At 48.8% G+C, this 23,972-nt stretch overlaps 2 protein-coding genes, 1 long non-coding RNA gene and 1 other non-coding gene across 7 annotated transcripts in view; 1 reads left to right on the top strand and 3 right to left on the bottom strand.

Moving 5' to 3' along the window:
- DAGLB (diacylglycerol lipase beta) overlaps window positions 1-22,250 on the top strand; it is a 31,052-nt gene extending 8,802 nt beyond the window's left edge. Inside the window, exons 4-15 of one of the 2 annotated variants that reach the window (XM_004268940.4) lie at window positions 1,151-1,409; window positions 2,868-2,990; window positions 3,973-4,100; window positions 5,079-5,205; window positions 6,799-6,882; window positions 8,736-8,813; window positions 11,261-11,341; window positions 11,431-11,558; window positions 17,111-17,179; window positions 17,262-17,334; window positions 18,350-18,591; window positions 18,692-22,250. In XM_004268940.4, coding sequence (XP_004268988.2) covers window positions 1,151-1,409; window positions 2,868-2,990; window positions 3,973-4,100; window positions 5,079-5,205; window positions 6,799-6,882; window positions 8,736-8,813; window positions 11,261-11,341; window positions 11,431-11,558; window positions 17,111-17,179; window positions 17,262-17,334; window positions 18,350-18,591; window positions 18,692-18,890 — 1,591 coding nt within the window. In that variant the 3' untranslated portion in view covers window positions 18,891-22,250. The remainder of the gene's footprint in view (window positions 1-1,150; window positions 1,410-2,867; window positions 2,991-3,972; window positions 4,101-5,078; window positions 5,206-6,798; window positions 6,883-8,735; window positions 8,814-11,260; window positions 11,342-11,430; window positions 11,559-17,110; window positions 17,180-17,261; window positions 17,335-18,349; window positions 18,592-18,691) is intronic. The other variant, XM_004268941.4, reaches the window with a different exon arrangement.
- On the bottom strand, window positions 9,504-9,576 carry TRNAK-UUU (transfer RNA lysine (anticodon UUU)). The gene has a single exon. It is a non-coding gene; the product is annotated as a tRNA-Lys (tRNA).
- Window positions 14,653-23,972, bottom strand: part of LOC125961467 (uncharacterized) — a 96,117-nt gene continuing 86,797 nt past the window's right edge. Inside the window, exon 2 of the long non-coding RNA XR_007472209.1 lies at window positions 14,653-16,510. This is a non-coding gene — a long non-coding RNA (uncharacterized LOC125961467). The remainder of the gene's footprint in view (window positions 16,511-23,972) is intronic.
- RAC1 (Rac family small GTPase 1) overlaps window positions 22,175-23,972 on the bottom strand; it is a 34,727-nt gene continuing 32,929 nt past the window's right edge. For all 3 annotated transcript variants that reach the window (XM_049699477.1, XM_033426859.2, XM_004268939.3), the window contains one exon: window positions 22,175-23,797. In XM_049699477.1, the coding sequence (XP_049555434.1) occupies window positions 23,667-23,797 (131 nt within the window). In that variant the 3' untranslated portion in view covers window positions 22,175-23,666. The remainder of the gene's footprint in view (window positions 23,798-23,972) is intronic.

Below are 23,972 nucleotides of genomic sequence, written 5' to 3'. Positions count from 1 at the left end.
TTTCTTGTCCAAAATGTACTCGAGATGTAGGTAAACAAATACCTTCTGAATAACTGAGGTGGCCCAGTGTCGTGCAGGCTTCCTAATATAGTTAGAAAGGGATCTTTTTTTTTTTTTTTTTTTTTTGTGGTACGTGGGCCTCTCACTGTTGTGGCCTCTCCCGTTGCGGAGCACAGGCTCCGGACGCGCAGGCTCAGCGGCCACGGCTCACGGGCCCAAACATTCCGCGGCACGTGGGATCCTCCCAGACTGGGGCACGAACCCGCGTCCCCTGCATCGGCAGGCGGACTCTCAACCACTGTGCCACCAGGGAAGCCCAGAAAGGAATCTTTCTGAGTAAATCATAAAAATGCAGAGGCACTTGTTCATACACGAGGAATAGTTCATCTCCCGTTATGCATTTATTGATGTAGTTTCCTTTCTTACCCGTTCTCATTTTTCTGCATTCCCTCCCTTCCCTTACAAGAAGGAAGAGACCTGAAGACCAAAATAGGGCCAAAACTAAAAGTAGGACGTGAAGAAATATAGTCTCTGGAATTGCTGCAGGAAATAATCTGCTGGAATAAGGTTTATGCCCTTCCCAGACTAAAAATCTTACAGATGATCTAGTCACACCCCCTCATGCTGTACATAAGGGGATGGAGGCTCCCGCTGCCCTGCTGAGCCTCTCGGGAGAGGCCGTGGCGGCCCTTCCTGGGCCACCTTCCAGGAGCACATGTGCTCATGGACCCAGGGCGCCTTGCGCATGGTGGACAACCTAGAAATATTGAAACGTATGAATGAAAGACCTGTGAGGGTATCCCGTGGCACGGGAAGCCTCCTTTGGTTTTACTGAGGGGAACCCCGAGATCCTGGGGAGTAGGCCTGGGTCAAGGTCAGGGACTTCCATGCCCAGGCCGAGGCTCTGCCCACCAGACACTTCCCCTTTTCCTTTTGTGGCTTTTGGGGCTCTGATCTTTGTCGTGCCTGGGTTGGCCATGGGCTCGTAAGGAACTTTCTAGAAGAAACAAGTTGCCCGCCTCCGCCAGGTTCTGGGAGACCCCCATCTTCCTTAGTAACAAGAGCCACAAGTTGTACAGATGCAGAGAGTGACCCCCTGGGTCACTTCAGGACTGCAGCCCCCAAGCCTTTTCCTCTCTCTGTGTCGCAGCTGGATCATCATCGCCTCCACCGTGGTCACCATCGTCATCGTCTTTGACCCGCTGGGGGGGAAGATGGCTCCGTATCCCCCTGCGGGCCCCCATCACCTGGATAGTCATGAGTCCAGCCAGTTACTTAATGGCCTCAAGACGGCAGCTACAAGCGTGTGGGAAACGAGAATCAAGTTCCTGTGCTGCTGCGTCGGCAAAGACGACCGTACTCGAGTTGCTTTTTCGAGTACGGCAGAGCTTTTCTCAACCTACTTTTCAGTAAGCCGACGGGGTCTGCTCTGGTCTCTTTCTTCTGTTTAAGTAAACACTTCTTTTGAGAAGATGAGTTCTCTGCATTTTGAACCCTGTTGTCTCCCTGTTGACATAAAACACCTCCTGAGAGTGAGTCCCCTGTGGGTGCGGCGGGTGGAGGTGTGCCCTGGGGTGAGCGCCCGAGAGCTCCAGGGAGCAGGGACCCAGGGCCCTGTGCTCACGGACCCCATGCCCTGGTCGGCGCATCCTTGTGTTGACGCCCATCTGTTACACAGTTAAGATTTTGAATTAGTTCTTAAGGAACTAAGTAGTGGAACCTGTACATTTTGAGACTCTTTTGCCAGTCGTTTCCTACGTTCTTTGTCCAGCTGGTTCTCAGCAGATGCCAGGTCCCGGCAGTGTCGTGCCTCCGAGGTAGTATCGGGCCCTGGTTTCTTACAACTTTATGGCATGATGGAAATGACAGATGATTCTCTTTTTAAAGACAGTTGCAATGCAGAAGGGTGTCATGGTTCTAGAGCAGTTTCTTCAGTGATTTGGAAACATTTGTTTTTCTTTCACATCCAATTTCTCTTATAATGATCTCTGATAAACTCCTCTTATGTTCAGTACTGCAGCCAAGTGAGAGAGAGGAGTTCTCTTGACGTCGTGCCCGCCCGCCAGTCTTTTTCTCACCTCTCTGTGGTGGCCAGGCCTGCCCTGTTCAAGGCTGGCTCTGTAACCAGCAGCCTCCACATAGGGATGAGAGAAGTGTGTCCCCCTAAATAATTTCAAAGGAGCACTTCAACCCGGTCTTAAGATTGTTGAAAGAAGGAGGAAGAGAACCTGGCTGTTCTTAGAGGACGTCTTAACCTGCATCGTGGGCAGAACCGATGGCTCAAGTGGCCGAGTAGCCAGTACCTGGTTTCTCGTGGACTCCCGTCTGCTCCGTGTCCCTCGGGAAGGAGAGGGTCGGGTCAGGCTCTGGACACTCACTCGGTTGCTTTCCTAGTTTGCGGGTCTTTCTGAGGCTCGTTCTGCCCAGTGAGTATAAGTCCAGTCTCATGCATCTCTGCCGTGGACTCTTTCAACAAAACCTTCTCAGCATCTTGAGCAGGAAGAGTGTAAACCTGGGCCAAAATCAGACGTTACTCCAAAGAGGGCAGATTTACCCATTTACTCACCCACTTCACAGGCGATGTGAAGTAGATTAAAAATAGCCGACTCCCTTGACGTGAAACCTGAGAGCAGAGATCAGTACAATATTTATGTTCTCGAGCAGGTTTGTGTGAGGGCAGGATGGCGAGAGACATGAAGCCCACATGCAGGAGTCCTGAAAGGGAAATAGTTTTCAAAACACCTTTTCACACGTAGCCGTATGTGTATGTGCATGTGTGTGCATGTGAACTGCGTAAAACTGGGCCCTCGGGAGCTCGTGGGCCATTCCCGCTGGGTTTATGATAAGCCCTGTGGTTTCCCACCCAGGACACGGACCTGGTGCCCAGCGACATTGCAGCAGGGCTCGCTCTCCTCCACCAGCAACAGGACAGCATCAGGAACAACCAGGAGCCTGATGAGGTGGTCAGCCATTCCCCAGGGCCCTCCCAGGTAAGCCCACGTCTCCGTTGAGCTGTACCGTCTTGACATTTACACCTACTTGTAAATTAAAAAAAAAAAAAGCAACCGTTTCAGGAGCAGTTGATTGGAATCTGACTTGAGGCTTTTGCTAGTTGTGGTTTGTCACCTGTCCGGTGGGGCGTCTCCTCGTCACCTGGAGTTCACGTAGAGGGAGCCCACTCCTGGCCCGTTCACCACCCGTTGTATTTTTTTTTTTTTTCCCCTGAGATTCTCTTTTAGGAAATTGGCTGTTGTCTGCATATCGAAAATTCCCTCTGGGGTGGGACCTGGTTCTCCCAGAGTGTGTTTGCTCTCTTCTCTGGGTCTGGGGAACAGAGACAGTTCAGCTTTGCTTGATGATTGCTTTCCCGCTACAGACTTCTGTGCTTTTGAAAGAGAAAATTGCATACGGATTGTGTGTCTATCTCTGCACCTAGTTCCCAGAAGCCCATTTGTTGCAGGGGCGTCTGCATCTGCATCCAGCAGGAAGTCCTGGGCTTATTTCACCAGGAGTCAGGAAAGTCATTAGGGATTTTTGCTGCTAACTTCTGCATTCTCCGAAAATGAGGGGTTCATCTGTCTGTATTTAAGGACCAGTTTTCCCAGTGGAAGTCCTCCGAGAGGTCTATTCCCTGAAGAAAGAAAGGGAAGAATCAGGAACTTGAGTTCAGGTTTAAGATCATAGTGTGTTCTACTGTTTATCAAATAGATAATCCACAAGGACCTACTTTGTAGCAAAGGGAACTCAACGTCTTGTAATAACCTATATGGGAAGAGAATCTGAAAAGGAATAGATATAGGTATATGTATAACTGAATCACTTTGCTGTACACCTGAAACTAACACAACATGGTAAACCAACTATACTCCAATATAAAATGAAAATCAGGTTAAAAAAAAGAAAGATCATAGTGTGTTGATCCTCTCCTTGATGGGCTCCCCTAAACAAAAAGCTTTTCTTCTTCTCTTCCAGGAAGCTGATTTGGACGCAGAATTAGAAAACTGTCATCACTATATGCAGTTCGCCGCAGCTGCCTATGGGTGGCCCCTCTATATTTACAGAAACCCTTTTACAGGGCTGTGCAGGATTGGTGGTGACTGGTAGGTCGGCAGTCTGAGGCCTCCATCCTCATTCCGCCCCGGATGTTGCTTGCTATGGTGTCCGTACTTTATTTTCTAAAAATAATCCCATTTCCCTGTTTAAAAAAACTTCCTATTTTGAAATATTTCCAAAACCGCAAGAGCAGTGCTAAGAACGCCCACGTCCTTTATCTAAAATGACCAGTGGTGACTCAGTTTTGTCACATGTGCTGTATCACTCTCTCCATAAATACGTGTTTCTCCCCCCAGAACCACTGGAGATTCAGTTGCGGGCATCATGCCCCTTTCCCTCGAATTACCTCAGCTTGTATTTCTTAAGAACGAGGTCTTTCTTTGCCATAAATTACAGTACAGTTATAAAATTCAGGAAGTTGATCATTAATCGTTAGCTATTCCAATTTTTCCAGTTGTTCCAGTAATACCCCTTGTAGCACATTTTCTTCCAGTCCGGGAGCGTGGATTGCATTTAGCTGTCATGTCTCCTGAGTCTCCTCCAGTTTGGAACAGTTCCTCAGTCTTTTTTTTTTTTTAAGTCTTTCACAATATCGACATTTTGAAAAGGACAGTCTGGGTACTTTGTATGCTGCCCTCACTTTGCATTCGTCTGGTGACTTCTTCACGATTAGGTTCAAGTTACACATCTTTGGCAGGAATGCTTCCATGCGGAGCGCGCGTCCTTCTTAGTACATCGTATCAGGAGATCCCTGATGCCGGCTTGTCCCGTTCCTGGTGCTTTTAGGGTCTCTCCCATCCTTGTTGGTTTAAGTTTTGAGTATGTAAAGCATTAATAAATAGGTCAGACTGTAGTAAGTCGTGTACACAGAAGTGTCATTTCAAGGCCACTATAGGTTCGCCAGACTGAGCTGTGCAGACTTGCAGCGGGCGCCCTCAGGTTTGCTAGGAAACGGGACGGCAGGGTGGGGTCTTCCTCGGTACGTGGCTCTGGTTGGCGCAGTAACGCCTCTGCCCCCGTTTTAGTTGCAGAAGCCGGACAACCGATTATGACTTGGTTGGAGGTGATCAGCTCAACTGTCACTTTGGCTCCATCCTGCAGACGACGGGGCTGCAGTACCGGGATTTCATTCACGTCAGCTTTCACGACAAGGTAGGGTGAGCAGTGCCTCCTAACTTCTTCTGGGTCTTGGAGTCCTTCGAGATTCTGGTGGACGTTATAAACTATTCCCCCGGAAAAGTGTGTGGGGACACATACACAGACACGTACCCCAAGTTTAGCGCACTATCTCCGAGGTTCACAAACGCTCTTGAAGCCCCCACAGGTTTAACATAAGATGGGGCAGAAAGTCTTCATCAGGGAGACTATGCTGTGTTTCACCTGAGCCCATTTTTAGTGAAGAACAATGAGTTGCACTTGGCGTTAATCCCACACAGGTCACCGGGGTTGATCAATCCTAGCCTCTGGGTCTGAGCTCCATCCTATGAGTGCAGTGCAGTGCAGTGGGTCTCACACTTGGGAGGGTCCCGGAATCGCAGGGCTGGCTAGTGAACCTGCGGAAGCCAGTCTGGCTTCAGGGACCCGTCCTGCATTGCTTCGTGGCTCCCCACACGGTCCTCACAGGCACCGGAAGCCCAGAACCTGCGGCCAAGCGCAGCGGCTCTCACATCTGCTGTCTACTGGGATCTCCTGGGGAGCTTTTAAAACTCAGAAGCCCAGGCCAGACCCCACATGAATGAAGTCAGAATCTGTGACGATGGGACCCCAGCTCAGGAGCCCCCCACGGTTCCAGCGCACAGACGATCCAGGCAACCACTGGTGTCCTGTTCTTGACCCCCCTGGCTCCCAAACTGCTGCATTTTAGACTCACCTGGGAGGTGTAAAAGTCACACCCCACCCCACTGAGATCAGAACGTCCAGGATCTTGTTTTCATGTCCGCAGTGAATCTGGTACCCAGCAAAGCGCAGGAGCCCGTGAGCCCTGTGCTGCCCTGTCACTGCGTGGTGATGACAGAAAGCGGATGGGGTTTAAAGGAGGTGATTTTCCACAGAAGGCTCGTGACTGCTCTGTGGGCTCTTTCAAGGAGCGCCCCACAAGGTCATCAGTAGAAGTCCCTCTCCTGCGGAAACCAGGGCAGTGAAGTCGGCAGTCTGTCCTCTCCTGCTGGCTCCACATGCACGACCGTTCACCACGCACAGGTGGCCGTCCCCGTGGTGTCACACCAGCTGGAGGACAGCACACCATGCTGTCCTCCTTAAAGATGAGGAAATGGGGTCGAAGAGAACTTCAGACATTTGCTTGGGGTCCCACGGCAGGAATGGGGTGGAGCAGAGTTCCTGAGGCAGGTCTGCCTAACCCAGACCCTCTCGCTGCTCCTCCAGGAGCCTCTGCAGATGCGAAGGCAGGAGCCTAGGGTTACCGCTGGACCTGCGGTCGGTGCTGATGCAAGTGGGTGCTTACGGCGCCCAGAGCCTGTCACCCGCTGCTTGCACTGACCCAGAGTGGAGGCTCTGGTCTTGCACGCTGAGATGGCTCTATCCCCTGCCCCCGAGGGTAAAAGGGGCTTGGCTTTAGAGAGCCTTTCATCACTGAGAATCAGAAGTCACACTGTCTACTGAGAACGAGCAGAGGTGGGGATCAGTGCACCCCTCCGCGCTGTGCTCGGAAGCGCATGTGTTACACGCTGCGGGCTGGCCCGGCCGTGTCCGCAGACACCTGTGCTAATGCTCATTCCTCTCTCCCAGGTGTACGAGCTCCCCTTCTTAGTGGCCCTGGACCACAGGAAGGAGTCGGTGGTGGTGGCTGTGAGGGGAACCATGTCTCTCCAGGTACGGAGCCTGGCACGCTGGCCCAGGGGGCTGGGGGCGGGGAGTCAGCAGCTCAGACGCCAGGAGACCCAGCTTTCCTGGAACTGAGGGGAAACCTTCGTAAGCGACAGCATCAGACACAGGGAAACACCGGGCGTGGAAAACAGGGAGGCGAGTCCAGGGCTGTCAAATGTTCCCTTTGAAAAAGCAGAGAAAGCCATTTCCTTTTAACCAAGAAATACTGGAAACTTAGACGCTGGCTGGGCTGGGCTCCCCTATTCCCGGGCGGGTGCCCACTGGATTCCCTGGGCCCCCAACCCGGGTGACCCTCCCCTTGAATTTTCTGCACCCAAAGCCAGAAAGAACAGTAGGTTAAGTCATGCAGTCCAAAGTCAGCCCACTCTTAGGTACCCCCCACCCCACCTCCCCAGTTCCTGTTGGGGGCCTCAGCCGGCCCGACGTGCCTGCCCCTGGCTCCCCTGGCCGCTGCTCCCCTGGCCGCTGCTCCCCCGGTGCCGTGGGAACGAGCACTGCCCAGCCCCACCCAGCGGCCCCCTCCCGTCCTGCTCGGTCTCTGCCCCACGAAGACACCTGGCGACATTCTTCTCTCCTGTGTTGTGCTTTTTGGTCTCTTCTTGGCTGTTCCTCAGTCTCATTTCCTAGTTCTCTCTTTTCTCCTGACCCAGGAAATGAAACGAGACTCCACCCTCTTCTGCTTCCCCCCGCCCCCCGCCAACCTTGCCCCTGCCTCGCCAGGAGCTATCTGGGTCTGCCCGGGCCCCCGCTCCTGGGTCTCCTCTCCCGTCGGCACCGCCCACCCCAGTAACCATGCGGCGCCCCCTTGCCCACCAAGAAGCCGCAGAGCTGAAGTCGTCTCTGGCTCTCTCCTCGCTTCCTGCCCAGTCTGTCGCGTGTGGTCCTGCCCGGCCCCTCTCCGGCCCGTCTCCTCCAGTCCCAGCACCGCAGCCCTGGTTCTGGTCCCAGGCCTCTCTTTCCTGGGCCAGCGACAGGTCCTCTACCTCGGTCCCTGTCTGTCGTCTCGCGTCTTCCCAGTCTGTCCTTTGTACTGTCCAGAGGACTCTTTCTAGAACATAGTCAGACCTGCCACTGCTCGCAAACCTCAGGCAGTTCCCGCTGCGTTTTATACACGGTTCCTGGTTCTTGTTGAGGCTGTCGGCACTGTGGCGCACAGTTCCCAGCCCTGGCAGCGCCAGAGCCACCTTTGGGGCCCCTTCCCCCGCAGGTGGGCCTCCCCGGGTCCCAGGGACACACCAGCCTCCCAGGCTCTGCCCGCGGCCCCTCGATGCCTCCAGAGTCAAGTGCCCGTGAGCCCAGCCCACTGCCCTCTTCCCGTGCTCAGATGCCTCTGCCCTGGGTCCTGCTGCTCCCCTGGGTGAGGATGCCGGCCTCTGTTCTCTCCTCTGCTTCCTGAAAACCAGCTTTTCCATCAGGCTCTGGCTCAGGCCACCTCCTCCAGGAAGCCCCCCGTGCCCTGCAGCGCTCACCCCTCCTCTGCTCTGTGTGACGTGTCTCTTACCCTCCCTTAGGTTTCAACCAGCCGTTGACTGGGCCCATGGAGGACGGGAACCATGCTTTGCTCAACACCCTGGCCCAGGGCTCTGTGCTTCGTGGGTGCTTAGATGCTGTGTGCAGGGAGTGGGGGCAGAGGGTGCGTCTTAGACGTGTCCCCTCCCCAGTCTTCATGTCTGATTGCGCCGTGGGTTCCTCAGGAGCTTCCTGGCCACCTGGCATCTCTCCCGAGTTCAGGCACCTGGGGTCCAATTCTCAACAGCCTGACCCAGGGGACTGTCCCACGCAGCCACCCTCATCTAGCCCAGCCCAGCTGACGGCCTCTTCCCACGCACTGTTTCCAGGACATCCTTACGGACCTGTCAGCGGAGAGCGAGCCGGTCGACCTCGAGTGTGAGGTGCAGGACTGCTGGGCACACAAGGTAGGAGCCGAGGCCGTGTGGTCTGGAATGTTCTGCCAAGGGGAACCTCGAAGGCGCTGGAGTATTTTCAGTTCGGGGTCTCCCGCGTTAACGCTGCTCTGCGCCAGGTGCTGTCCAGCACAACTTCTCACCACAGCCCTGAGAGGTTACTTTTGTGTTTTGTTGTTTGTTTTTTTCGGCGGTGTGCGGGCCTCTCACTGTTGTGGCCTCTCCCGTTGCGGAGCACAGGCTCCAGACGCGCAGGCTCAGCGGCCATGGCTCACGGGCCCAGCCGCGGCATGTGGGATCTTCCCAGACCGGGACACACACCCGTGTCCCCTGCATCGGCAGGTGGACTCTCAACCACTGCACCACCAGGGAAGACCTCTTTTTTTTTTTTTTGAACGTAGCTGTTCTAGTGGCTGTGAAGTGGGTATCTCACTGTGGTTTTGATTCGCATTTTCCTGATGACTAACGAGGTTGTAGAGCTGAGCGTTTTAACATTTGAGGGAAAGTCTGGGATGATTCCTTCCCTAAAGGTTACAGCGGCTGCTTCTGGGGAGAAGGATATCGGGGGCGGAGGGCAGTGGCCTTCCACTATTTTTATACACTTCGTGTGGTTTTTAACCAAAACATGCATTACTTCTGTAGTAATAGTTTTTTAAATAGAATGCTTAATTTTTTTTTTTAATTCTGTTTATTTATTCTTGGTGCCTGGACACGGACATGAACCCTGGGCCCTCAGATTAAAAGTCTGATGCTCTCCCAGCTGAGCTACCTAGGCTGGAATGCTTACTTTTTATAAAAGCACGTGTTATTGCCAGACTGCGGTGCTGCTAATTGAACCCCAGTGTCCTGTCTGGACAACTTTTTTTCCTTCCAGGTTTTTTTGTTATTGTTGCTTTGGGGGGTTTTGTTTTCTTCTGTGCCTGGACACTTCAGGGAAGAGCCAGCGTGGAGGCATTTGGCTTTTGTTCTGCCGCCACGTGGAGCTTGACAGTCCTAGGAATGTGAACTTTTTTCCTTTATCCCTTAGCTGTCTTTTCACACCTCAATTCACCGACAAGTCCAGTTTAACTATTACTGGGTGTGCATAAAGAAAAACAAATGAGAAACTTAAAACTTCTTACAGAGACGCATCAACTAGCCAAGCGCGGAATACCCTCAGAGCCCTGTGGGCTCAGCTGTGGCTCTGCTCTTAGAAGAATTTGGGCCGCAGACCAAGGCTTTGTGCCTCCAAGCTGCGACCCGCAGGCCTGGCCGGCTCTCAGCGGAGGCCTCCTCCAGCACCGTTTCGTTCAGTGACACAGCTCTTGCCCTCCCCCCCCGGGAAGACAGCTGCTCAGGGCCTCAGGGCACGGACTGTTCTCTGCTCTTGGCCTCGGTACCGAGTTTTGGCTCTGACGCTGTCCACGATGGTTGGAGTTCAAAGCTGTGCAGCTGAAAACGGTCTTGGCGTTTCACCTGTAACACTTGTGCCAGGGAGACTCATAGCCGGCCGAGTTGTGGTCCAGATGCCGAGTGGCTCTGGCTGCCCAGAACCAGACACGCGGTAGGTGCCTAATAAATGTTGGCGGAAGTCGACAGCATCGTGTGGTAGGAGGGGGAGGAAAGGGAGATCTGGTGGTTTGTCCAGAAGTGCCGTCAGACTGTGCACAGCGTGTTAACCCTTCAGACCTCCTGGTTTCTCACATACGAGGCCAGGTTCCGCGTTCTGCTCACAGGGTTATAGAGCTACTGAATCAGGAATTTGCAGCAGCTTCAGAGAGGAGCAAAACAGCCTCCCATCTTATGTGGAATTTCTCCCACTTCATCCTGTTGGAGGTTAGGCTGCCGGGGCCGGTGGCCAGGCCCGTCCTGTGTTGTCATGCAGGAAGCACTCCGAAAATGCTTTTGGTTGACAGGGTTTTCTCTCCTCGATGGGAACTACTTAATTTTCAAAAAGTCTGTTTCGTGAGATAGCTGTATTTGTTAGGAAGTTTTACATTCTATTTTTGGAAATGAAACCAAAGCCTGACCTTCCTAGAACTCATTTCTGATGGTTTTAGTTCTGCTTTTGCAGGAACAGTGGCTGCTTAGTCACTGTCACTGATTCAGAACTCCACATTTTAACATACTTGTAAAAGCCCAGCCATTTATAATCTAAATGTGACGGACCATGGGGACTTGGCTAAAGTAAACTGTGGGACGTCCACGCAGCACAATGCTTTGCAGCTGAAGAAGCCTTAGAAATGTCCATTGACGTGGAAAGATGTTCCTGACGTCACCTATTCGCTCATGGAAATATTTTTTGAGCCCCTGCTTCTTGCCAAGCTCTGTGCCAGGTGCCAGGAATACAGCAGTGAGCGGTAGATGTGCCCGCTGATCCCAGGATGCCTTTCCTGTCTGCGGGGACAGAGTCACCGATAGGAGACCCCGTGTAGGCCTGCCCTGACAGTCACCAGCCACCTCTGTGTCTGCACTTTCAGGGGATTTCTCAAGCTGCCAGATACATTTACCGACGACTCATCAACGACGGGATTTTGAGCCAGGCGTTCAGCATTGCACCTGTGAGATTTTAATTCTTCTTTTCTTTCGTTTTCTCTGCCATTAGCTATTTGTTTTCTTAACCTTTACTCATTCTGCATTTGCCCCCTAGGAATACCGGCTGGTCATCGTGGGGCACAGCCTGGGGGCAGGCGCCGCAGCCCTGTTGACCATCATGCTCAGAAGCCCATACCCACGAGTCAGGTGTTACGCCTTTTCCCCGCCCAGGGGGCTGCTGAGGTACTTCTTTGTTTCCTTTCCTGTAAGGAGGTGCTACTCACAAGTCATATGGTCAGAACTGGTCTCTTATCTGCAAGTTAGTTAACAATTTCTCATCCTCAGGAGAAGTTTGTTTCAAAGCCCTGTTTGGTTGAAAAAAGACTGGATAGCTTTTCATAGGTCTCTCTAACCATAGCTTTGATTTGACTTTTTTTAAACTGAGGTATAATTATATTAGTTTCAGATGTACAACGTAACGATTCGATATTTGTATATGCTGTGAAATGATCGCAATAAGTCTAGTTAACAGATAGTTACAGAATCATTTTTCCTTGTGAGAACTTTTAAGATTTACTTTCCTAGCAGCTTTCACATACGCAGCACAGCATGGTTAACTGCAGTCGCCATGCTGTACGTTACATCCCAATAACTTATTGATTTTATAACTGGAAGCTTGTACCTTTGGACTCCTTTCTCCCATTTCACTGCCTCCCCTCCCACCCCCCGCCTCTGGCAGCCCCGTCTGTTCTCTGTACCTGTGAGCTTGGTTTGTTTTTTCAGTTTTCACATATAAGTGAGATCACATGGTATTTGCCTTTCTGTCTCTTATTTCACTTAGCGTAATGCTCTTAAGGTCCATCCACGTTGTTGTCCATCCACAAATGGCAAGATTTCGTTACCTTTTATGGCTGACTAATATTCCATCACACACACACACACACACACACACACACACACACACACACACGTCTTTGTCCATTCATCCGTTAGCGGACACTTAGGTTTTTTCCATGTCTTGGCTATTGTAAATAATGCTGCAGTGAACATGGGGGTGCAGGTATCTTTCAAGTCAGCGTCTTCATCTTCTTTGGATAAATACCTACAAGTGGAATTGCTGGATCATCATATGGTAGTTCTATTTTTAATTTTTTGAGGAACCTCCATACTGTTTTTTTTTTTTTTCATACTGTTCTTTTGTAGTGGCTGCACCAGTTTACATCCCCACCAGCAATGCACAAGCATTCCCTTTCCTCCACATCTGGCCAGTGCTTGTTATTTCGTTTATCTTTTTAGGATAATAGCCATTCTGACAGGTGCGAGGTACCATCTCAAGCTTTGCATTTTCATTTGATTTGCATTTCCCTGATGATTAGTAATGTTGAGCATCTTTTCACGTTACCTGTTGGCCATCTGTGTGTCTTCTTTGGAAAAATGTCTACTTAGATCGTCTGCCCTTGTCTTTTGGACACGCGACATGTGGGATCCTAGTTCCCGGACCAGGGCTTGAACCCTGCAGGGGTCACGCCCCCTGCAGTGGAAGCTCGGCGTTTCAACCACTGGACCGCCAGGGAAGTCCCCGTCAGATTGTCTTATTGCTATTGAGTTATATGAATTCTTTATGTATTTTGGTTTTAACCTCTACCGGGTATATGATTTGCAAATACTTTCTTCCATTCAGTAAGTCGCCTTTTCGTTTTGTCAATGGTTTCCTTTGCTGTGCAAAAGCTTTTTAGTTGGATGTAGTCCCATTTGATTAGGCTTTTGTTGCCTTTGTTTTTGGTGTCAAATCCAAAAAATCATCACCAAGACCAATGTCAAGGAGCTTACTGCCTATGTCTTCTTCTAGGTGTATTCTGATTTCAGGTCTTACATTTAAATGTCTTTAACCCATTTTGAATTAACTTTTGTGTATGGTGAGATAGTGGTCCAGTTTTCCCAACATCATTTATCGAAGAGACTGTCTTCTCCCCACTGTGTATTCTCAGCTCCCTTCTTAATTAATTCACCGTAAGTGCATGGGCTTATTTCTGGGCTCCCTGTTCTGTTCCATTGATCTGTGTGTCTGTATTTATACTAATCATCATACTGTTCTGATTACTTTAGCTTTGTATTATATTATGAAATCAAGGATCACATCACGATATCTCCAGCTTTGTTTTTCTTTCTCAAGATTGCTTAGGGCTGTTTGGGGTCTCTTGTGCTTCCAAATGAATTTTAGTGTTGTTTGTTCTATTTCTTGAGAAATGCCATTGGAATTTTGATTAGGATTACATTGAATCTGTAGATTTCTTTGGGTAATATGGACATTTTAGTAATAATTCTTTTAATTCATAAGCACAGAATACCTTTTCATTTATTTGTGTCTTCTTCAGTTTCTTTCATCAGTGGCTTCTAGTTTTCACTGTGCAGGTCTTTCACCTCCTTGGTTAAATTTATTCCTAGGTACTTTATTCTTTTTTTTTTCAATATTTATTTGTTTGCATTGGGTCTGAGTTGTGGCACACTGCATCTTCGTTGTGGTGCTTGGGCTTCTCTCTAGTTGTGGTGCATGGGCTCTAGAGCACACGGGCTCAGTAGTTGCGGTGCGGGCTTAGTTGCCCTGCGGCATGTGGGATCTTAGTTCCCTGACCAGGGATCAACTCGCGTCCCCTGCATTGGAAAGCAGATTCTTAACCACAGGACCACCAGCGAAGTCCTATTCTTTTTGATGTAATTATAAATGGGATTGTTTTCTTAACTTCTCTTTCTGATAGTTTATTATTAGTATATAGAAACGCAACAGTTTCTGTATATTAATTTTGTATCCTGCAACTTCACTGAATTTGGTTACTAATTCATTTTTTGAGTTTGAAAATTATTTTTCTTTTCTGATTCAACATACTTAATCCTGTATAATCTTTGGCCTGATGATAGAAGAAATCTGTATGACCATTAAAAAAAATAAAAAATGAAAGGGGTAAAAATTAAATTTGTATCCATCGTAGAATTTTTGAAAAATATAAATAAGTGGAGAGATCAGGATCTACCCAGAAGTCATCACTGTAACTATTCATGTTTGCTTTCTTCCAGCTCTTTGTGTGTGGATATGTGTTTTTCTAATACTCTGTATACATTATATCCTTAACTATTCTTTGAGAACATGTTTTTAAATTAACTTAGTTTTCTATCATCTGGTTACACCACTTTTATTTATTCCCATACTGATATTTACATTCTTTTCATTTTTTCATTATTATAAATCTATCAATATCTTTATACATAAATGTGTACCTTTAAAATTTTTAAAAGCTCTTTTAATATTAAAACACATATTTATACATATAAGACACGAAAGTGACTTTTTAAAATAACTTTTTATTCAGTGAAACAAAGATAAAACATGTTTTTTAGAGTAATAAGCAAAAATCCATACAACTTGGATGCATTTTGCTGTGTGAAAGAAACGTGACACAAGAGACCTTACTGTGTGATTTCACTTATGACATTTAAAAAAAAATTTTTTTTAATAAGTTTATTTTATTTATTTATTTTTGGCTGTGTTGGGTCTTCGTTGCTGTGTGCGGGCTTTCTCTAGTTGTGGTGGCTTCTCTTGTTGCAGAGTGTGGCCTCTAGGTGCACGGGCTTCAGTTGTTGTGGCACGCGGGCTCAGTAGTTGTGGCTCATGGGCTTAGTTGCTCTGTGGCATGTGGGATCTTCCCGGAGCAGGGCTTGAACCTGTGTCCTCTGCACTGGCAGGTGGATTCTTAACCACTGCACCACCAGGGAAGTCCCTATATGACATTTTGGAAAAGACAAAACTATAACAACAAAAAGCAGATAGTGGTTGCCTGGGGTTGGGGATGGGGTATTGCAGAAGGACACAGGGAGCCGGGCGGGGGGGGGGGGGGGGCGGGGGATGGAAATGCTCCACGTCTTGATTGAGGTGGTTGCTAAACAATTATAGACATTTGTCAAGAGTCATCAAATTGTACACTTACAATGGGTGTGATTTTACTGTTGTAAATTACACCTCAATAAAGCTGATTTAAAAATAGTCACATACCTCTGCACCCACCCAAGTGGAGAAATAAACGTTGCCAGTGCCTTAGAAGAGTCCCTGTGTGTCCTCTCCTTTCCTGTTCACAGGGAATCACTGTCCTGATCTTTGTGAAAATTCTTCCCTTGCTTTTTTTTTTAATTAAAAAAAATTGTTTTTTAATTTTTGGCTGCACCATGTGGCCTTGCAGGATCTTAGCTCCCCAGCCAGGGATTGAGCCCATGCCCCCTGCAGTGAAGCGCAGAGTCCTAACCACTGGACCGCCAGGAAGTCCCTTCCCTTGCTTTAAAAATCAGTTTTACCACCTGTAGACATGTCTCTACATAGTCTGGATTTGCATGATTTTGAAATTCAGAGAAAGGGAATTATACTTTTTTTGTTATTTTTTTCCCGCACATTGTTTGATGTCTGAAATGTTATTGTGTAAATTCTCGTTGTTTCATCACATATCACAAATTATCCGTTCTGCTGGTGACGGACATCGGGCTGTCACAGACGTGCTGGGTCATGGAGTGTGCACATGCTCGCGCTTTGCGTGTTGTGGCTGCACCCATTCACACCTTACCGGCAGCGTGCATACCCCTCCACATTCTAACACTTAATAGAGTCCAATTTGAACATTTTTGTCAATCTGATGGGCACGCAGTGATGTTTCACTGTTTAATTTGCATTTCCATGATGAAGTTGAGTCTCTTCATATTTTTATTGAATTTCCACTCTCATGAAGTTCCTTTTGCCCACGTTTCTATTGTATTGTCTTTTTTTTCTCACTGGTTTGTATATATATTCAGTATATCACTTCTTTGTTGGTTCTAAGTATGTGTTGTAAATATACTCACTCCTTGATGTGTCTGGGTCAAGTCTTTATCGGTTCTTAATTTTAACATTGACTAATTTGTCATTATTTTTGGCTGTGTTGGGTCTTCGTTGCTGCGTGCAGGCTATCTCTAGTTGCAGCGAGCGGGGGCTACTCTTCATTGCGGTGCGTGGGCTTCTCACTGCAGTGGCTTCTTGTTGTGGAGCACAGGCTTCAGTAGTTGTGGCACATGGGCTCAGTAGTTGTGGCTCACGGGCTCTAGAGCGCAGGCTCAGTAGTTGTGGCACACAGGCTTAGTTGTTCTGCGGCACGTGGGATCTTCCCAGACCAGGATCGAACCTGTGTCCCCTGCATTGGCCGGTGGATTCTTAACCACTGCACTACCAGGGAAGTCCCAGGTTTTCGTTTTAAGAAATCTTTCTGTCCCAAGGACATGGAGCTAGTCTCCTATCGTATCTTTTAAAAGCCTTTTAGTCTGACCTTTCACCTTTACCTAGGTCTTTAATCTATGTTTAATTCGGGGTTTTTTTTGTGTACAGCATGAGGTAGAGATTCCGTTTCATCTTCCCGCTCACACCTTGAGTGCTTTATCTCAGCACTGTTTACTAAAAGCCCATCCTTCCCCTACTGTGGGAGGCGTCTATGCTCACTTTTCCCCTGGCTTCGTCTGACTCTGCTGACGCCACACTGGGTTAAGTACCTTAGTTGCCTACCCAGTGCTGACATCTAGTAACGCAAACCCCCATGCCTTTTACTTTTTCAAGAGAATCTGGCCAGTGAGTTGCTCTACCTGGAATCTCTTATTTCTCTTCCCCTTTAGAGGGTGGAGAATAGAGTGGAGTTCTGTGAACACTGACCTCTTCCTAACTTGGTACAGTTACTTGCTTTCTCTTGGAAGCCTTCTGTGGGCAATATAATCACTTTATTTTTTTATTTCAGCAAATCCCTTTATGAATACTCTAAGACCTTCATCGTGTCACTTGTTCTGGGCAAGGACGTGATTCCCAGGTGAGTCTGCTGGCTGTCCTGTCTGGGCTTGGGCTGGCGGGAAAGGCAGTTCTAAGCCTCAGTCTGGTCTTTTGCTCAACAGGTTAAGTGTGACCAACTTGGAAGATCTGAAGAGGAGAATCTTGCGAGTGATTGCTCACTGCAACAAGCCCAAGGTAACGCGGGGGTGGGGGGTGCGGAAGAGGACCTGCAGGGGTTAGGGCCTCCCCGCCAGGCTGTTTGTGGCCTCATAGCGCAGGGCACTGATGCTGCTAGAAGCTCTTCTACCCCCGGCACAGACTGTTGGCTGCTGTTCTGCAGAGGCCGCCTGAGAAGCAAATGGCTAAACCATGCGCAGGGAAGCTGCAACTAGAACATACTATACTAGAACCATCCCTGTTTGGTTAAGTGATTTGTTTTTTTGGTCATACTTAGTCCTGTCATGACTAACAGCGTTCTGATGGTTTTGGTCCCAAAGCTTAGAAAACAAGGCTGCCAGATACAGAGTTTAGAAGGCGCTGGTGTTGCTGGGCTGTGGGATATTATAGTTGTTACAAATATAAATGCATTTTTATTTACCAGTAGAGAAAAATATCCATGATGTTTTGAAGAGTTTTTTTAAAAACGGAAGGATTAAAAATGCTTCTTAGAAGGTAATCCAAGGCAGGGGTAGGTGACGAGGTATATATAGCTTTCACCAAAAAAATACACCAAAATGTGGTTTTATTTAGATAACGGGACTAGAGATGATTTTTCACTTAACATCTTTGTTTTGTGACGTTTTTTGTTGCTAATTAGAAAAAATTTTTTAATTTAAAGATAAACTTCCTTCTTATCAGCTACACTCCCCCAAATTAAAAAAAAAAAATTTGTATCTAATGTCTTTAAGGGTAAAGGGTAAAACTGGTTTACAGAATTGCCTAAAAAGAATTAAGGGTAATTTTTCCTCAAAATCTGCCTGAATTTGGTTTTTAAATATTGCTTCAAGTGTGATGGCGTCACTGCCCCAGAGAAACCTGAGTTTGGGCCCCTGACCTCCACACTCCTAAGGTCCATGTTGAAAAACAAAGCAGCCAGGCTTCTAAGTGCTGTGGGGTTGCCGCCACCAGCTCACGGGTCGCAGGAGGTCTCCGGGGACCGTGAAAGCCTCACGGAGTCACACGCATGCCGTCTTCTCGGTCTCGCCCTCAGTACAAGATCCTGCTGCGCGCGTGCTGGTACGAGCTGTTTGGAGGGCACCCCGAGGACCTGCCGACGGAGCTGGATGGGGGCGACCTGACGCAGCCTCTCCTCGGGGAGCGGAGCCTGCTGGCGCACGGGTCCCCGGCCTACAGCTTCTCCAGCGACTCCCCGCTCGAGTCCCCCACCAAGTACCCCCCTCTCTACCCTCCCGGCAGGATCATCCACCTGGAGGAAGTGGGCACTTCAGGGAGGTGAGTGCGGCGGGCCTGACGCGGTCAGTCACCCACCAGCGGTGAAGGGAGGACTCACAGGGGTGAGACTTGAAGAGATGCTCGGCTTTTCCTCTTTCAGGTTTTCCTGCTATCCTGCTGCTCGGTATAGTGTGAAATGGTCACACGAATCGGAATTCAGCAAAATACTCATCGGCCCAAAGATGCTAACAGACCACATGCCCGACATCCTGATGAGAGCCCTGGACAGCGTGGTGTCCGACAGGGCCGCTTGTGTTTCCTGTCCGACCCAGGGAGGCTCCAGTGTGGAGGTCGCGTAACCAGGGCAACTGGGAGCTGCTCGGGCCGTGGACATCTGAGTGATTCCCACGATGCCAATGATCGGATTTCAGTGGTCTCCTAAATGACTGAGTAATTTGAGAAATACTTCTGACTACAATATTCACACTATCAGGAGCCAGGAGAGCACTGAGGTGACGGCCCCCCCGAGACTGAGTGGGTGTCACGCCCTTTTCTGTAGGCCTGCTGATTCCCGGGAGTCCCACAGCCAGGTTTAAGGCCCTAACGATCTGTAGGCGCCCGCCCCTCAGGCCACCTTTTCAGTGACAGGGTCCTGCCTTACGAGTTGGCACACAGGTGTGCAGTGTATTCTGCAAACTGGACTTTCCCGCCTGCACAAACTCAGTATCAGTTGCGAGGGTGCAGACTGGGGTCTGTCATGGGTGGCACTAAGTGAGGGTCAGCCCTGAGCTCCGACTGGGAATCGGACGAAAGCAGGTCGGGGAGGCGAGCAGAGACTGCAGCTCCTGGCCTCCGGGTGCCCTGCTCACGCTGCTTGCTTCACCAGCCTCAGGGTGATGGCCCAGTTCTCGTGGGGTATTCGCAGAGGTCGGCCAGTGGATTCAGAGTGAGTTAAAAAAAAAAAAGCACTTACGTATCATGAGTGCCTGCACAGCCATGAACTCTTCCAGTGGGTGTTTCTGGGAAGGTCTATTTTACTGGGTAGTTTTACAACAGTCCTGTTTTAAACATCTTTTTTCTGTCCACTGTAAACAACAAAATGGAGTCTTAGGTTTTCCTGGAGCTCTGGCTAAAGACTGAAGGTTGCCCAGGCGTCTGACTGCACTCCACCCCCGATCCAAACCCTGTAAGATGAGAGTAATGGGATTCCTTTAGAAAGCATAGACCCACAAGGACGGGGCGGGGAAGAAGAGACAGGAACAATGAGATGGCCAGAGGTAAGCGGACTCCTGGGTGAAGTGGGGAAGGAAAGACAAGAATAAATCCGGTCTACAAACCAGATGCCCCAGGTACCTCGGACCCGGGCATGAAGCAGACAGCGGGGGACCAGCCGGAGTGACGGCTGGAAGAAATCTGGCTCCTCGCTTGCTTCAGGGTAGAGGGGGCGCTGGACACCAGCGCAGTAGAACAACTCCTCCCACTTGGCCCCTATAACCTTTAAGAAGGTGCTCCAAGGAAATCAGACCTCTAGGGATACCCGCCCCCTCAGGGCCTAGTAGCTGTCACAGCCATACCACCTTAGTTTTTGAAAACCCACAAAGGTCTCTGACTGAAATGCTGCGGTAACATCCAACTGCTACAAGTTTCGTTTCTAAACATAATTCCTGTACGTTCCTAGCGGCAGGAAGCAAAGCGATCCCAGCACCTTGAACCACACCGCCCTGGCGTGACCCACCTACGTGCTCAGTGTCCGGTCTGCTTTTTAGTTTTCAGTGTTCAAGCACGAGCCAGGGATTGCCAGACACTTGGGGAACAAAGGACCAAAAGAAACAGACACGGGAGAAGCTACATACAGCTTAGGAACAGAAAGAGTGCTGCAACCACAAAACTGATCCACAAGGCTGAAAAATAGTATTTAGGGAAAAAAGAACTCCTGGACATGAAAAGTATAAAAAATGAAATCAAAAGCAGCTGGGAAAGGGATACCTGAATAATGGGAGACAAGCTTCCAGACGAACAAGCCCACCAAGCACAGGGTACGGGAGACAAAGATCCACCCAGGACACGAAGACGCAGGGCAGACCCCGTGAGACGTGCAGATAAACGTACCGCCCCCTGCAGTGCAAACAGCCAAGACGACGGGGAGATCTGCCTTCAAGAAGCCGAAGAGAAGTTATTTCCAGCCTGGAATTTCAGACCCAGCCAAAAAGTATCAGGTTCGAATGAAGTTATTTTCAAAGATACAAGTGCTCAAAAACATAGGTGACCCACATACTTCTCAGGAAACTCTTGGAGAATCTGTCCATCAAGGTGAGAAAGTAAATTAGAAAACAAGGAGTTAAGATGTAGAAAATGAAAGATCAACACGTAAGAGAAGTGGTGGTCAGAGGGCTCTGTGCCTTTAGGGAAATGAAAACTGGTGAAACACATGCTACATCCGAATGTCCTGAGAGATTCAGACAACAGATGGAAAAGTCCGTTAAGTTAATCAAATACACAGAAAACAAAGCAAATAAACTAGTACTCCAGAAGAAACCAAAGTTGTGCAGGAAAGGCAGATTCTGTTACTACATGGCTCAGCCCTGAGCGTTTACGTGGCAGTGGTAATGCAGACACTGAATATCAGCGCCAACCCAAACGACTGTACTGAAGGGGTGGGAAAGGTGTGTTGAGGCTGGGGTCACGGCTGGTTAAGAGCTACTGCATCCCCACCGGGGAGGGGACGTCGTCAGTGGTGGCTGGAACTGAAACTCCAGCGGAGCACCCAGCTCAGCCTGAGCCCCGGGGAGGGGAGGGGCTGACAGCTCAATCGGTCACCAATGGCCAGTGACTGAACTGAAGCCTCCAGAAAATTCGAAGGGACCTGGTTTGGACAGCTTCCGGGTTGGAGAACACATGGAGATGTGGGGAGAGCCGTGCACCCAGGGAAGCGCCCAGCCCTTCCTCCATACCTTGCCCTCTACATCTCTGCCTTCTGGCTGTTCCCGAGTTACATCCTTTTATGATAAACCAGTCATCTGGTAAGTGAAAGAGAGAAAAGCAAGCACATGCTTTAGACATGTGAAGACAAGTACGAAGAATTACCTAAGAGAACTCAAATGGGTGCCTCTGGGGAGGGTGCGAAGGGGGAGGACTGCCGTTTTTGTAGCAAATCTTTAGATTTGGTCTTAAAACTGCATTGTTTATCTTTGGTTTAAAAAAAAAAAAACTCTTCCAAGCAATAAAAAAGAGGATTTAAAAAACTGCTTCATAACATGAACTGTTGATAGTATAAGTTTAGGCTCCAGAAAGGATCTTAAAGTCATATCGTCAGTCTCCACCTTACCAGGCTGCCAGTTCGGGTTCCAACATGTGCATCTTCAGCCCAGAGCTCTGGTCCGACATGCTGACACACGTCCCGGCGTGGACATCACATGAGTCTCACCAACATTCGCCAGGTCTCAAACCGAACGTCACTCAACGCCCCCTCTTTGTTTGCTGGCTCCTCCGTCTTCTCCCCGTAGAGAGACGGCTCCCTGTCCCCCCACCACGAAAACATGCATTGGAAATGAACATCCAACGACCCAGGGTTTTACAGGGAGGCAAACAAACACATACCCCAGCAGGTGGTTCCCCAAGCTCTCAAGAACTCCAGTATTACCAATCATGATTCAAGGATTTATTAAGTCATACATGCAAAACATACTGCTAATCGCATTAGCAAAAGATCAATGTAAAAACACTCCACAATTCTGCAACTGTCAATTTAAAAAATTTTGTTCTAGTGGTTGAAAGGTCCAAGCTCGTATTCTTGCCAGTGGGTAAGTTGTACAGAACTTCGTTAGCACGAGCACGGGGTTGACAGAACCTCACAGACCCCAAGGAACATCGTTAGGGCAAGGACAGGAAGCGTGTGCACGCTGTGAGGCAAGAGGCGGTCAGTGTTATTAGTCCAGGTGCAGTGTCGGTGATCTCGCAGGGTTTACAGTTTAAGAATATCTAAGTATTTTAAAAACTGTAAAGCTGCAACATAGGATTTTTACACCTAGTTACTAGAAAACCAAGGAAAGCACTTACTAGCTTTGGATAAGGTAACATGAAAACAGGAATGCACTTTTACTAATCTACAAAAAAAATTTTCTAATGCATATTCAGAACGATTTTATAATACAAGGAGGCATATTGCTCATTAAGAAGGGGTTCTATAAGAAAAGCACTTACTAAGTTAGCAACTATGAGAATGATGAGGTCAAAGATGGATTAAATGCCCAATTTCAGGAGGGATGGGCACGTTTAAGGAAAAGCTTAAGAAAACACTTACTGATAATACCGGCCTTTCTTCATCATCTACTGCATTTGACAGAAATTAACCTTTTAAAACGTTTACCCGTGACACTTTTAATAGTTTATTACGTATACAATGTAGTGTAAATTAATCTCCATATTTTGTTAAAATACTGTTTTCATCCTCTGATCACAAGTGTTCCACACACTCCACCCAGTGCACCCGCGGCCAGAGCAGAATGCTTCATCGGAGGGAGCACGGCAGTAAAAGCTCTGTTCAAAATCTCACCAAAGCTAATACACTAATTTGTTTTAAAAATCTCACTACGAAATCAAAACGATTGATCCAAAGAGCTGAGCTGTTACACTCGTTCATTATGATGTACAGTACAGTGTTAGGTAGTGAACATGGGCTGGTAAATCAGGATGCATTAAATGGCAACGTTTCAGGAAGGAGGCGGTACTGCTCTTCGCGTCTGAAACTCATTAGCGAGCGTCTGCATCTCCTGCCTCAGAAGCTAGTCTCTTCCAGACAAAGGTCTTTGAACAGTTTAGTGCTTAGTGTTCTTAGCCCAACAATGCAACTTAGTTCACAAGGTATTTTGGCAACTCTTAATCTGAGCAAGAATAGGGGCTTTGAGAAATAAGGCTTTAAGGAAGCTTGTCATCTTAGGGCTAAACTTTAATAGGATGTGAAAGTTTGAACTCTTACACCTTAAACAAAACCTAGAAATTACTGATTGGTTCAAAACGGTTTTATGGAAAAACTAATCTGTAACAAAAACTTGGCATTGAGTGCGAAGGCTCCACCGTTTGAGCAAAGCGTACAAAGGGTCCTGGGGGACGGGGACAGGCGGGAGGGGCCCGGACATTCACAACAGCAGGCATTTTCTCTTCCTCTTCTTGACGGGGGGCGGGCAGAGAACCGCCCGGATAGCTTCATCAAACACCGTCTTAAGACCTCGCTGCGTGAGCGCCGAGCACTCCAGGTATTTGACGGCACCTGTGGGAAACACAGCCTCACCCTCAGATCAGAACGGGGGCGCCCCCCACCCTGACACGGCACCGAGGGCCCTGCTCTGCGGGGTCCCGAAAGGCAAGCCAGACCCCGAGTCCACTCCCCCAGGCGGGACTGCAGCCTCCATCACGAAAATAAAAACGTGGGCAAAGCAGACATG

Source organism: Orcinus orca, chromosome 16 (genome assembly GCF_937001465.1).
Source record: "Orcinus orca chromosome 16, mOrcOrc1.1, whole genome shotgun sequence".
Classification (NCBI taxonomy): Eukaryota; Metazoa; Chordata; class Mammalia; order Artiodactyla; family Delphinidae; genus Orcinus; species Orcinus orca.
Note: the sequence above shows the minus strand (reverse complement) of the source record. Positions and strands in the feature narration are given on the sequence as shown.